Consider the following 15,497-nt stretch of genomic DNA (forward strand, 5'->3'; position numbering starts at 1 on the left):
GAGCTGAAGAACTAAGTAAGCAGAAAGGAGAGAGGACCTTATTCTTTTCACTGTCTCATCTCATTGGCCATGTAAGGGCATTAGAAACAATTTGGCTTCTCTTCCATCACACAGGATTCCTGCATGCTTCACATTACTGTGTGCACAGAAGGAAGGAGGTCCGTTTACCAGTGGAAGGCAGGTATCCCATCTGTAGATTAAGAGCCCATGGTGAGAAGGAGCCAAGAGAGATAGTGCTATTTGACAGTCTTTAGACATGATTAGCTAAAGGCCAGCAGGTAAAGTAAGTATTGGCTACAGACTTTTTCATATTGGGGAAACTTATAAAAAATAGTGCTTCAACACAAAAATATTATTCTTTCAACTTCTGAAATAATGAGGCAGACCTATGTGCCTTCACATGAAACAATGTCCAGGATACAGAGATAAGTTAGATCCAGAAGACAGAACACAGAATGCCGTTATTTGTGTGATGCGTATACACAGAACATTGCCAAAAGGATACATAAGATACTGGTAATGGTGGTTGCCTTTAAGGATGGAATTGGGTGGCTAGGAGAAATATTGGGAGGGAAATTCACTCTACGCCAAATTGTTATAATTTCTGAGCTTTGTGAAATGTACACACATTGCCTATCAATGAATATTTTTTAATCTTAAATGATACAAAATATAATATTAATATGTAAAAACAAAACCAAAAGTTTTAGTCACCAGTGTAATTATATTTTAAATGCTGTGATGTAGTCTGATAACATATGTCTCTAGCAGACCAAACATATTTGGCCAAAAATACATTAATGGATATGGTGTGTGTACTACCTTCCCTATTTTGCTGTTGTATTCATTGTGATTTTTTAAATGTGATGAATATAGCAGTAGGACAGTTATAAATCAAAGTCCTTTACTGAGATGGGAGTCAGTTGGAGTTCTGCTTCATCCACTTTCATGGATGCCAACAGTTTCATAAAAAAGAAATCATCATAATTTCTTACACTTACTGACTCCACAAGCAGTCAACTGTACACATGGTCTCCTAGGAGACTACTTTTTCAAGAACTATGAGACTACGTTAGAACACCATTCAATCATAGTACTTTACTTCCCTTTTATCTCTGAAGTGGTGGTAACTCTATTAATCAATCTATTAATCCCTCTTGGAATGCAATGATTAATTATTACACAATGCCTAAGTGCTGGCTGAAATGCAAGATAATCCAACTCAGGTGATACAAGAAAAATCAGTGTGGAAAACAAACATCATTTTTAACTTCATTTATTTGTAGCTTAAAATGTAATGCCATACAATCTTAACAATCACTTAAAAAAGGATTTATATTTGCATAAAACAGAAGCAAAACAGAAAGATATGAAATAAAATGCCATCTTGCTTCAAGTTTTCAAATCAGTACTTAGAGTACTAATATACATCTATATACATTGCAAGTATATATAAATATACTATGAGTAATCTTGAAACCACAATAAATATCAAGTAGGTTTTTAGGCACATGGCATAGGAAAATGCAGAATCTGCATAATTCTTGAGAGTGCTGAGTGACTCATTCTTAGATCATTTTCACACATATATTTTACACAAAATATACAACCATCGCACACATGATCCCCAGTCACCTTCAAATCTAAACTGTCATCCAGCATTAGTGCCTTCTTATTCTTTGATACTATTGCTCTATACAGCTATTACATAAGAAAATATTTTGCAGTTTTCTTCAGTTAATTGCCTAAGAAGGTCTCAATGCTACCAAAATAAGTACAGCCTATCTACACAATATATTCACGGAAGTGTGCTTAGAGGCACCAACTTACAGAACTGTTCATTGTAATACTGGGAGTTACCCTCAAGGCAAACGTAAATTTTAAATTATGCCACTTTTGAATTGCCAATATTATTAAACCAGAAATTATTAGAAACTGAGGTAACGCCTGTTTTTTTTTTCTTTTGAGATAGAAATGCTTGAAAAAACACCAGAAGTATTTTTAAAAATTCTGACAAGTCTGGACCTCAGTCACTATAAGCTCTGTCTGCAACTCTCTGCGCAAATGTAAACCGAAGAATCCGAAGGAATGCTCTAGTTGAATGTACATGTACTTAGGATTAAAGATCACAGCCAAGGAACACCTGAGATCGCCCTCTGATAAGTGAAGCCTAATGCTTCTCTTAGTAGAGCCAATGTTCATTGATAAAAATGAACCAAATAGAGCCCACTGATAGTTTCCTCCCAGCTACAAGTCAGATTCTGGCATATCCGGCATATCTGCCATCAAGTACCCTATTCCATAGCGTCCATTGGGAGCGGTATCCAGAGTAGGTGATCCACTCTGTTTTCGGTAAATATTTTTACCAAAATTTGGAGATGACATCTCGCTGGGTATCTTCCCATGAATGAGGCTTGCATCATCTCCCTCTAAGTTTACAGGCTCTTTCAGGACCCTTCCTCTCTTATAGGTCACAGATGCTAAATTACCAGAACTATTGTCTATTAGGTTGCAGTGACGAATGACAAAGACGGCTGGGACGGGGAGAATTGCCAGGACCATCAGCAAGATACAGACAACTAGTCCCCATGTTGGATAGCTCAGAAATTCTTCAGATGCCTGTGAAAGCCAAAAAAAAAAAAAAAAAAATCATTATTGACGATCTTGCTCTGTAAGTACATGAAAAAAAATTATATTTGTCTCAGGTCTATAAGCAAAGAGTCTTGTGATATGCTCTGACCAACAGAACGCTGCAGATCAACTTTAAAGGTGAGGAAGGCCTTGTGAGTTCTGCCTCTATTCTGTGGGATGTTGCCCTGAGTCCATTATGCTACGAAGAAGCCAAAAATGAAAGATTACATAGAGAGTGACTGGCCCTCTAAGTTCAGTCAACTGTAGGAGTTAGCTCAGGTAAAGCCTAGAGAAGAATGACCCAGTTCACCTGCAGAACGCTGAGAAAAATAAGTGAGCACTGCTCTCAGTCATTAAATTACATGGGCCGCACTGTCTTTCTAAAATCTGAAAATCTAACTCTCGAAGCACACCTCGTCCCAAGGGCTATAGTAAGGGTTAACAGGCTTGTTAATGCCCCAGTCGTGAATTTAGTTGTTATATAGAGTTATTGACCATAGAACAGTTAAAGGTCAGAGATATCTCTGAAAAATAAGCATTCTGGAAGAATGGGGCGGCTGGATGATGGGACATTGGGGAGGGTATGTGCAATGGTGAATGCTGTGAATTGTGTGAGACTGGTGAATCATAGAGCTGTACCCCGGAACAAATAATACATGGTATGTTAATAAAAATAAGCAATTTTTTAAAAATATAAGCATTCTGATTTTATAACAATATGTATCTTTATTATGAGGTAGCATAATTTAATTTTTGCATCTTGAAAACAAATTGAAATGGTCATTGCTAATATATTTCCTTCAATATTTATTTCAGTTATGCCTTCATGGCTAATGCACATGTTCTTGTTACATAGTATCTAGGATATGATTTCATAAGTTTTTTTTTTTATATGACATGGCTTTTTTTAATTAATTTATTTATTTTCAGCATAACAGTATTCATTATTTTTTCACCACATCCAGTGCTCCATGCAATCCGTGTCCTCTATAATACCCACCACCTGGCTCCCCCAACCTCCCACCCCCCCGCCACTTCAAACCCCTCAGATTGTTTTTCAGAGTCCATAGTCTCTCATGATTCACCCTTCCAATTTACCCCAACTCCCTTCTCCTCTGTAATACCCCTTGTCCTCCATGATATTTGTTATGCTCCACAAATAAGCGAAACCATATGATAATTGACTCTCTCTGCTTGAATGATTTCATAAATTTATATAGGAAAAATATTGCTGGTGTTTTGTGCAATATATTTTCTAGGGTCAAAGGCCCCATAATTATTGGTTCATCTATGGTGACATAAACACAGCTACTTTGGTGAGAACCAAGTCCATGTTTCTCACGTATTAAAAAAAATCTTCAATCTGTAACAAATCATGCATGTCTGGGGCCAAACAAAATATAAATCTCAAAATCCTTGCATTAAAAACAACACCATTCATTAAGCAGCAAAATAAAGTGTGAAGAAAGCAAAAGACAAAAACCCCTAAAATAATATTTACATATATTTTTTCATCTAACTTCCTTATTTTCTATTTTACCTTATCTTCAATCCATGCATTATAGCCAGGAGGACTTAATCCCATATTCACAATGCTGGCTATTAGCAATGATAATAGCATTAGAGGAGAAATATATTTCCACATATAGTAGTAATATCTATTGGGAGCAAAGCCCAGCATATCTTTCAGGTCTTCCACAAATCTAAATAAAAAGAAAGCACTTAATTATGCCTCGAGTCAATTTTTCTATACCTTAAAAATGTGCATTATATCAACAGTTTGACAAGGGTTTAGCTAAGATACCCTATGACATTGTATACAGAATCAAAAAATCATATTGGGAGACGACTTAAAAACTAAGAACACTTAATAAGTAAAATGTAAACAGTTAAGTACTGTGAATTTTGTTTGGTGAAAGCCCTCTTAAACCAACTGCTGAAGGGTGTCTTGGGTGGCTCAGTGGTTGAAGCTCCTGCTTTCAGCTCAGGTCATGATCCCAGAGTCCCAGGATTGAGTCCTGCATTGGGCTCCCTGATCAGCAGGGGGTCTTGCTTCTCCCTCTGCCCCTTTCCCACCTCTCTGCACCTATGCTCTCTCTCACACAAAAAATAAAATCTTTAAACCAATTTCTGAAAAGCCTCCCACTGATGACTTTCTACTCTATAAACACAATATTCACAATACATTAAAAATTCCTTATGTCGGGGCGCCTGGGTGGCTCAATCATTGGGCGTTTGATCATGATCCCAGGGTCCCAGGATCAAGCCCTGCGTCGGGCTCCCTGCTTGGTGGGAAGCCTGCTTCTCCGTCTCCCACTCCCCTTGCTTGTGTTGCCCCTCTTGCTATGTCTCTCTCTGTCAAATAAATAAATAAAATCTTTTTTAAAAATTCCTTGTCTTTTTTTTTTTTACTTAGCAATAATTACTTCAAGTCATCCAGTATCCAATCAGTGGTTACATAATGTAAACTTTCACTCCTTGTCATCTTCTGTTTGAACTGAAAGAAGGTCCACACACTGCTGCTGACTGATGTATTTCTCAAACTCCTTGTTCATCTCTACGTTCCTCTCACATGTCTTTTTTGTTTCTTCCAATTTTTTTGCTCAGTCAGCTGGAAACTTTATACTATAGGAATCCCACAGTCTGGATTTTGCTATTACATCCACACAGTGCTGCTTCACAAGCGCATCTGATCCTCCTACTTCCTGTAGATTAGTACTTAGACTAGTAACCATTAGGCTTATGTTGCTGTTTTAAGTAAGGTTATTACGGTGTTATTTACATGAAATAAAGTTCACCCTTTCAGGTATATTACGTTAACACTGACAAGGCGTAGTCATTACATAGTGGTCTATATCCCTCATTGTTTGTCTAGAGATAATCACCGCCCACCCACCAGTGCTTGCCCCAATGTTCCAGTAGAACATTGTAAAGACAGTTCTCTAGCAGAGACTTCAAAGAGAGCTCATAGTAACTATATTTCCTAATTTCTTGTATGTTCATAATTGTCTGTCTCTGGCCACTATACTTGAACGTGAGAGTTGCTGGTTGAAAAGTTGAGAGTTGTAAATATTTCTAACTACCCTAATATTGTTAACACAAAGTTTGTTGACTATCAGAGTGTTCTCTCATAAATAATTTTGTTTTGTTAGTTAGCTTGAATGGCCTTTTTTCTTTTTTCTTTTTTCTTTTTTGTCTTGAAGTAAGAGCCTAGACTACATCCTGGTGCTGGCTTTTGTCTATTTTTCAAAGTGTATCATGTGCCCTTTCATCATTCAGGTTGTCACTTATTTCAGGCAAGTTTTTCAATTACAGCACTTAGTATTGCTCTGGCCACCGTTTTTAGAGAACTTCATTGTTGTACACACGTGGAGTCATCTTTAACTCCTGTTCCTATTCCTTTTCTTAGCTCCTTTGTTATTTCTCCTCCTTTTTTAACATACTATTCCAGAGAGAGAGAGAGAGAGAGAGAGTGAGAGAGTGTGAGCAAGGGGGAGTGGGAGAAGCAGACTCCCTGCTGAGCAGGAAGCCTGAGGTGGGACTTGATCCCAGGACTCTGGGCTCACAACCTGAGTCTAAGGCAGACGCCCAACAACTGAGCCACCCACATGGCCCTAGTATTTCTTCTCGATTAGAAAAAGTATTTTTTGATTAAAAAAATTATTCCTCCTTTCTAGCTTCTAATTCTTGTGGAACTAGCCATTGTGCTTATTGTTGTTGTGTTTTTAATCTGATCATCATTTCTGAATATTATTATTCACATTCTTATTCACATTTCCTGAGTTCTGTCACCTGTTTTCAAATCTTCCTTTTCTCCAATTCTCATATTTCTTGATTTTTAAACAACTGATATATGCTATTCTTTTTCTTCTTGAAAAATATATTTCAACTCATTTTTTGAAATATGGTTAGTTTTCCATCTATTTTGCTTGTGTGCTTTTGTTGTCTGCAGGGATCTATTCTGCTCCTTTCCTTTTTTCAAGAAAATTTTTTCTTAAGATTTGACCACATTCAAGGAAAATAAATTTTCTTGTATTTTTAGACACTAAGATATACACTAAAAAATGGCAGAGCACTTTTTTGGCATTTTCAAAAAAAAGATTTCTATCATGGAAGGTTATTGTTAGGCTCGTAGGCAATGTATGCAGAGTACATTACCTCACATACAGTAGGAATTTAATAGGTGCACAGATAGTAGGAATTTAATAGATATCAGTTTAATAACTACCATTAGTAGTAGTATCACTTCTGCTGTTGTTAACTGTTATTATTTAGGGACATTAACTATTAAAAAGAGATAATTTGTACTATGACTATTGTAAATTACAAACTGTATAAATGGAAATCTAAATTACGACCTTATTGATCCACAGATCAGTCCAGTAACAATATCAAATTCCAACACAGTGAAAGTTAGGGGCAGGGATATCTTGGTAGAGTATAGAGATACCTTATTTTGAAATTAAGGTCTAAATTACAATCCTGGCTCTATAACTAATACACTTGTTCTCCTGTACAACCAAGGCCAATTTTCCACCTATAATATGGATGATATTAGTTACCACAGGGTATTTTTATGAGGATTCAGATTTAATGTACGTCAAACAGCTATTACTTCTATTGCCATATAGTACATGATTATTAAAAGTAAGTCTCCTTCCCCTTCCTTGCCTGGAGCTTTTGACACTAATAAAAACATTCATCAATCTTGTCACGAAGCTCATTCAATACCAGTAATATTCTCTATGTTGTTTAAGAGAACTCTGGTCTCCATGCAACACATTCCTCCTTCACACAGACCTCTAATAAGCTTGCCAATCTTATTGCCTTAGTCCATATGTTAACTAAAGACAACAATTTTTTCAAATATTGTACAAAATCTCCAGTAAAATTTTTCTTCTGAGATGACTCTAATGCCTCATTTTAATATATATATACTCATTTTAAAGTATATATACTTTCCAACATTAGAGGTTTAGGCATCTAGTTGTTCAAGTAATGACTCCACGTGAACATGAAGTTTGTGCATACTAAATGCCATACATGCCTCAGAGCAGAATAGATCATTTCCCAAAACTGACCTGCTATATAGGACGTTATATAGCATAATAAAATAAGGCATTATGTATCATAATAAAATAAAATTCCTCCCATAAAAGAGATTAGCAAAGTAATTAAGAAGGCAGGCTTTAAAGTTAAGCAGAGACAGCTATGAATCCCAGGTGTGCCTCTGCCCAGGGGATGAGCAAGTGACATGGGGTGTCTCATAAACCTGAGAAATGTGAAATATGGACAATAATAATAACACAATTTAACAAGGTTCTTGGAGCATAGCTATTACTCACTAGATCTTGGAAATTACTATTTGATAACTAGAATTAAATAAAACTTCAGAATCCTAGATTATATTGCCATCTGCACAATTCTATCTAATCCACCTAATAGGGGAATATACTTTATTAGAAAGGATTGAACAAAGAAGAGCATACAAAAGATTTGATTTTGTTGCAAAGATTGTTTCCCTCCAGTCATTTACCCCTCCTCTTCTAAATGAAAAAGATATTGACAATTGGTCTTCCCAATATAGAGATGAAAAATGAATGCCTAAAAGCAAATATACTTACTTATCTATGCCATAAACAAAGGATACAGCAATATTCTCCAAAATAACTACAATTAGCAGAGGCAGTGTAGCAGAATAATCATCAAACATGGTAACGAAGTAATTTCCAGAGCGTTGCACAAATATCAGGCCGATACAAAATGCCAGAAGACAACAAATAACTGTACAAAAGAAATAGATGAAAAATTAAGTTTTTATTCAGTCCAGTCTTTTAAATTTAATTATGAGTTATTACATGCAATCATTGTGGTCTTCACTTTTATAACTTGTCAATGTTAAAAGCAGGCAACACCTTTCTTGATACTATGCAATATAATACATTGGGAGTTTCCCGGATTTAGCCCCGTATTTAATATGAATCCATTGTAAGAGAGTGACCTTTGACCAGCTACTATTACTGTAAGAGCTTAAAGAGATTTCTGGGATACATATAATATTCCCATATTTATGTCCGACTCTGTTCTCTCACATACTTTAGTAGAGAAGCTTTTAAAAATAAAAGATGAGGGGTGTCTGGGTGGCTTAGTTGTTGGGCGTCTGCCTTCAGCTCAGGTCATGATCCCAGGGTTCTGGGATTGAGCCCCATTATTGGGGTCCTTGTTTAGAGGGAAGCCTGCTTTGTCCTCCCCCACTCCCCCTGCTTGTGTTCCCTCTCTCATCGTGTCTCTCTCTGTCAAATAAATAAGTAAATTTTTAAAAATAAATAAATAAATAATACAAAATGACTATGTTCTATTTCTCGGCCACCTTTAAGCAGAGATGTAAAAGAAGCAGAGCAGGTACTGGCTGTTTGGGAGGGGAGAAAACAGACATCCTGGGGTTCAATCACATGGCGGTTCCCTAATAGTCTCCATAAGCATGGGTTAAGTGAAGTTATCACCTCCATCTCTTAAGCACAATGCTAGTAGTATGAGTCGCATCATACATAAATGGATGTTATACATAAACATACAAGGTAGAGAAGGAAAAGTAACAGTTACTTGGAGTCTGTCACATGTGGAAATATTTAAATGCTTGTCCCAGTATATTGCACGCGAAGTCTCAGAGCTTGAACCATAGGCCTGTGTCACATTCACTCTCGCCTACTTACACTGTGGTTCATGGCGAACATGAAGAAAGCATACTCTAGGTAGTATAGATAGTAAGAAATTGGCTGGAGAGTAAAGGTTGTTAAGTAACGTATCTAAGTCGTACTGTACTATCAGAGAAGACGAAAGCGCATCTGGCCAGGGTGATGGAGGAACGTTTCATCACAGCGAAGTATGACTTTTTAAGTATAGGTGTGATCCCAGAAGATAGGTAATGGGAAAAGAGAGGACATTCCCCTTTGCTCTGACCAAACAGGATCTCCAGGGTTCACCAAATACTACCTTGTGTGTTTATTCCCACTATGCTGTCGCTCTTCCCTTACTTTTGCAAGCCCTCTTATTATAGGAGGGTTTAGATACGGGGCACAGACGAGGAAAGCAGCGAAGATGTTGTGTAGTACGCACATCAGGTGGGATACTGGTAGCTTTGAATTCAATAGGAACTTCAGAAGTGGAGACTGCCTTTTTGGGGAGAAGATGAGGAAGTTTCTCACTTATGTCCAGCTGAGTAGAGGATATTAAGACATAAGTATTCAACAAACTGCTGAAATTGTTTTACACATACATGCACAAACTTAGCAGAGTGGTAATTTAAAAAGATACGTAATTTGAAGGTTATTTACACAGAAGTAATTTATTACTAAATCTTTCAGAGCTAAAAACAGAGCATTGAGGAACTATATACTACTGCCCGGCATTCAATATCATAAAGATATAGATACAGTATAGAAATATTTCCCAATTTTTTTTTTTTTTTTTTTTGCATCATTACCAACACTATGCCTGCACTCTGGTCTGGCTGGCTTTCTTAACAGTTCCCTTTATCTCTGCTTATATATGTTAAACTAAAGCTATTACTAAAGCTCTCCTCTGACCTCTGCAAGACTCTTCCCCTTTCCAATTCAACTGCCATCCCGTTCACTGAGAGTTTCATCACATATTCAGATGACCCTCAAAGCGCCTTAATTCCTGTAACATGTTAAATCGCTACTATGTCATCTATCAGTATAGTACATGGTGTAAGTCTTATATACCACATTTGGTTTTGTTATCAGTACTATTATTTTTGGAGACAAGGCTCTCCTATATCTCTCTCTCTTTTATAATTTCTCTTATATCCTTCAAATGCAAGGGTGGTGCAGTACAAAATGGGAACTTCATTTTTTTTTTTTAAAGGTTTTATTTATTTGACAGTAAGACAGAAAGAGAGAGAGAGCACAAGCAGGAGGAGCGGCAGACTATGGGAGAGGAAGATGTAGGCTCCCCTGCAGAGCAGGGAGCCCAAAGTGGGGCTTGATCCCAGAACGGTGGGATCATGGCCCAAGCTAAAGGCAGTCACCCAACCAACTGAGCCACACAGAAGCCCCCAAAACTGGTACTTTAATAATTGCTTCCAGATTGGACTTACAGTAACTGTAAATATGGATTATTTTATTTTATTTCCTACTTACAGATACTAACTACTAGTAGGCTACAAGAGCTATTTTATATGAGAACTGAACTTGGGTTTATCAATTTCAATGATGCACTTTTTGGAAAAGGAATATTGGATCTGAACTTTTAAAAATAATTACTTGTTTCATTTACAAAATTAGATATGAACATTCTGTGACTTCATTCTATTCATAATAGATTCACGATAGTGACATTACTATTAATAAAAAGTAATATAAGTAATCACCAAAAAATAATATAGTATATAGTATACATTGAGTCTATCACTTGCATTGTATGTAACATACAAATAAAATAAATAATAGTAATACATATTAATAACTGGGGATTAACAAAACACTTTCCACTTCCATCTGTGACCTCTCACCAAGAGAAAATGGCCCGTATCAGTTCAATGAGAAGTCAAATACCTAGAAACTCACCAGTAAGAATTTCTTTCCTCACTTTGAAAGTGTCCACAACAGGCGTGATGATGCCTTCAATGGTTCCAAACATGCTGCCAAGCCCTAGATTTACCAGCATGAGGAAGAACATCACTGACCAGAAGGGGGAGGCAGGGAAATGCGTCATGGCTTCCGTAAAGGCAATGAAAGCTAAACCAGTCCCTTGAACAGCCTGTAAATTATACAAAACAGCAACATTAGTACTGAGCAATATTAAGGGATGGCTATATATATCAGTCACAGAGGGGAGGGAATACTCAGAACAATGCTTGGCAGTTACTGGAAATAGATAGGCTGATATCATGCTGTCTCCTGAGAAACTACCTCTAAAGAAAGGTTGATTGTGTTATTTCATAAACACAACAGATAGACCAGAACTTAAAAAGGAAGAAAAACAAAAACTTTAAAGGTTAAGTTACTAAGTAATTTTTTCTTTGCTGAACTCAAAATTTTTATGATAGCTCCATCCATAACTTCCTGCATGTGAGTCTTTATGTTTTGTCTTATGTATGGTGTACGCTATCTTACTGCAAGGGATCAATGGACAATTTCTCCATTATATTTCCCTTTTTGGCAATAGAGCAAAAGGGTAACAACCAATACAGTAACAATTATTAATGTTCACCTGTTTCATGGTTATTAAAATAAATTAAATTAAAATACAATTTTTTTGGCTAAACAAAAGGAGTTAATCGTGACTCATCAAACATAAATATTAAAATGGCTAAATATCAGTTATGTGTCCAAATAGTTGTGCAATATATAAATGATAGTCATAATCTAAATTTTGTATTAAAGATCAGACTAGGGACACCTGGGTGGCTTAGTCAGTTAAGCAGCTACCTTTGGCTCAGGTCATGATCCCAGCATCCTGGGATCGAGTACCATACCAGGCTCTTTGCTCGGCAAGGAGCCTGCTTCTCCCTCTGCCTCTGCTTGCCATTCTGCCTGCCTGTCCACTAGCTCACTCGCTCTCTCTCTCTCTGACAAATAAATAAATAGATAAATCTTTAAAAAAAAAAAAAATCAGACCAGAAAAAGTATCAGACTAACTTCATTTTCTATGACAAAAATCAATTTATATTCATATTTTACATTTTTGCAGCTGAATCAGGAAGAAGGCTTTTTAAAGTAAAGCAAATATTTATAATTTAAGTACATTCTTTTGATTTCTCTCATGTTTTCCTCTTTACTTGTTTGTTTTGTTCCTTAAATTCACCACGTTAACTAACTGGAATTAAAATAAAAACTTTAAAAGTATGTTCTCTGAAATGAAAAATGTGAATTTTGAAACAGCATAATCTTCTGCCGGCATTTGAAAGGTCATTTTCCTAAAAGAAGTCTTCTGGATTATGCATATTTTACCCGAGTGATAATTACTGTATTGCTTAAACAGAGGCTACTCACTTTATTTAACTCATCCTCGATTTGACAGGAATTGAGATGAAGAGCAGGAAATTCTTCTTCTTTCACTTTTTGAATAATGTCATAAACTAAATGATAATCTTCTGCAGTAACGGATGAAAGGTTGATATGATGAGGAATAATATCCTTACTAATATTGCCCATTTTCAAAAATTTTACGATCATTTTGGAATTTCTAAAAAAACAGAACAACATAATGAATGAACATCAACGGGTCCGGGGAAGGGGGTCATACTTTTTATATAATTATACCATCAAAAGCTAGAGGAAATTAATATCCATACTCTGCTATGCATTTCTCATTTATGACATTTGCTTTAAAGCCCAGAACTGCAAACACCACCAATGTTGCCAGGACGGATGTAAAAAAATTAATGAAGGACACCAGAACAGCATCAAAGTGGCAGTTGTTGTCTCTTTTGTTGTAGCTTGAAAAGGCGATGACGCCACCAAATCCCAGACCTAAGGCAAAGAACACCTGAGTAGCAGCTTCTCTCCAGACCTTGGGTTCCAGCATCATTTCAAGCTGTTTAAAATTAAACATAATAGAAGTCAGCTGCAAAATAGTACTTCAGAAAAATCTACACGGAATTAGTTCTACTATCTAAATATATCATAATGATATTTACGCATCCAAAGTTTATTTAAACTGGGGGAATAATCTGTTCTTAGTAAAAATAACAAAGTTTTCACTTAGTAGTGAGACAAGAAATATGAGTAAGAAAAACTAAAGACAATCAGGTAGATGGAGATTTTATTCAAATGGAGACTTTCTACTTCTATAGGAATTTTTAAGTTATCTTTAAAATAAATCAAAAGGACTATTTTGAAATTAACTATCTTCAAATCATTTCCTATTTAAGTCTTTGTTTTCTTTCCAAAGCAAAATAAGTTAATTACCAATAAAATCTCATTATTTACCTAACACCCTAAGTTTTGTGTTTTCTGGGGGTAGTCTAATAGTCAAGGCAGCTAATAAGCAGATTATAAGCTTGGGAGAGTTAACTATGTCCTTCTCATATTCATGTATGTATTAGGCATCCCTTTCAATAGTTTTCTGAAAGCTTTTTCTTTGAAAACTGAAGCACTTCCACTACATCATCTCTAAGACCCTTTTGGAGTCAAACGTCTACAGTTCTGAACCTGTGCTGAACATATATTTCAAGGAACTCTGCTTTACTTCTTGGACAATTATCACTGTACATAATCCAATTTTTTAAATGGAACAATTAATATTAGCCATATCTGACACAGATGTCAATAAACAGGTTTGATTTGAGTAACTAAAGTGTTTAAATTGGTATTTTATCTCTTTTTACTATTGCAACGAGATTGCCCTCATGGGGGGCAATGTCAAATGTGGCTAAGAAGATGAGTTCCACAGTTTCAGATCCTGAGTCTGCCATTTAATACCTGTAAATGGTATAATCTCGAATAAGGGGCAGCTCTCCCGGAGTTTCAGCTTCTTCAAATGAAGATGGGCACTCCCAAGCCATATGGCACTCTATCGCATTCTCTACCACACTCTAAGTGTTCAATAATTGTTGATGTATATGGACTGTACTGGTAGGAACACTGATAACCACTTTGCACGGATTATTTCATTTAATCTTCAAAACAATCAATGAAATTTGTTGCTACCATTATCTGAATCTTGAAAAGGTTAAGTAACCTGCTTAAAGTTACATAGTAGTTCTGGGGTAGAGAGTTCAAAACAATCAATGAAATTTGTTGCTACCATTATCTGAATCTTGAAAAGGTTAAGTAACCTGCTTAAAGTTACATAATAGTTTGGTGGACTCCAAAATGCACATTTTCTCAAATGTTAGGATTTTTTTTTGTTCAAATATAGTTACTAGGATTTAATTATTTCTGTTACTAGTTACTAGGATATATTGCCCAATTTCAGTTCAATTTATCAATTTTAGTGACTATTACTGAAATTGAATATAATACAATATTATATAATATTGTAATAGTGTTATTATAGGCAGACATCAAACATAATCACACCTTTATTTATAATTTCTTAAAATTTAACTGAAATATGCATACTGTTTGTTGCTCTTTGCTACATTACCATTCTATCATTAAAACTGATTTCAAATACTCAACTATCTATCTCTACTTTAACCACTAGATGGCAGACAACACCCATTTACTAAAGACATTATTCCACTTCCAATTTGGGAACTAAATCTCCATTCGCTGTTTTTGGGGATAGTTTGTGTGTTTTACTTCCCCCTTGGACAAACAATGTAAATTAAAAAGTAATTGATAACTTATCGTTATTATGACCTAACACAGAATTTTATCTATAGTCCATGAAAAGTGAGCTGAGAAACGAATTAACTTTAATAATGATTCCTAGTCCCAGGTTAAAATGTCAATAATGCCATTGTTTTAAATATGGGGCCATGTAAAAGTGTCATATTAAAGTAGCTGAATCCTAAGATAGCTATTTAAATCAAATATTTAGAATTATGTCACAAGCAATTGCCAAATTTTTTTTTTTTTTTTTTAATTTGATAGGGAGAGAGTGATCACAAGTAGGCAGAGAGGCAGGCAGAGAAAGAGAGGGAGAAACAGGCTCTTTGCTGAGCAGAGAGCCCGATGCAGGGCTAGATCCCAGGACCCTGGTATCATGACCTGAGCCGAAGGCAGAGGCTTTAACCCACTGAGCCACCCAGGCACCCCAGCAATTGCCAACTTATATAAGGTGATATTCCAGAAGTTCATATCAAAGCTGGTTGTTTTAAAATCAGCAATCTTTTAGATATTACAATATAAATATTTTTCAACCATAAATATGGCCCATTTGAAGCCAATTTA

The 15,497-nt window shown here is 35.9% G+C and overlaps 1 protein-coding gene across 2 annotated transcripts in view; it reads right to left on the reverse strand.

The window, feature by feature from the left end:
* Positions 1-1,262: 1,262 nt before the first annotated feature.
* Positions 1,263-15,497, reverse strand: part of SLC6A15 (solute carrier family 6 member 15) — a 43,782-nt gene continuing 29,547 nt past the window's right edge. For both annotated transcript variants that reach the window (XM_004748598.3, XM_004748599.3), the window contains exons 7-12: positions 12,950-13,191; positions 12,648-12,840; positions 11,220-11,412; positions 8,256-8,415; positions 4,172-4,334; positions 1,263-2,619 (exon numbers count right to left, since the gene is read on the reverse strand). In XM_004748598.3, coding sequence (XP_004748655.1) covers positions 2,248-2,619; positions 4,172-4,334; positions 8,256-8,415; positions 11,220-11,412; positions 12,648-12,840; positions 12,950-13,191 — 1,323 coding nt within the window. In that variant the 3' untranslated portion in view covers positions 1,263-2,247. The remainder of the gene's footprint in view (positions 2,620-4,171; positions 4,335-8,255; positions 8,416-11,219; positions 11,413-12,647; positions 12,841-12,949; positions 13,192-15,497) is intronic.

The sequence above is a fragment of the Mustela putorius genome, unplaced genomic scaffold (genome assembly GCF_011764305.1).
Source record: "Mustela putorius furo isolate JIRA1106 unplaced genomic scaffold, ASM1176430v1.1 tig00000640_pilon_pilon_pilon, whole genome shotgun sequence".
NCBI classification, from domain to species: Eukaryota; Metazoa; Chordata; class Mammalia; order Carnivora; family Mustelidae; genus Mustela; species Mustela putorius.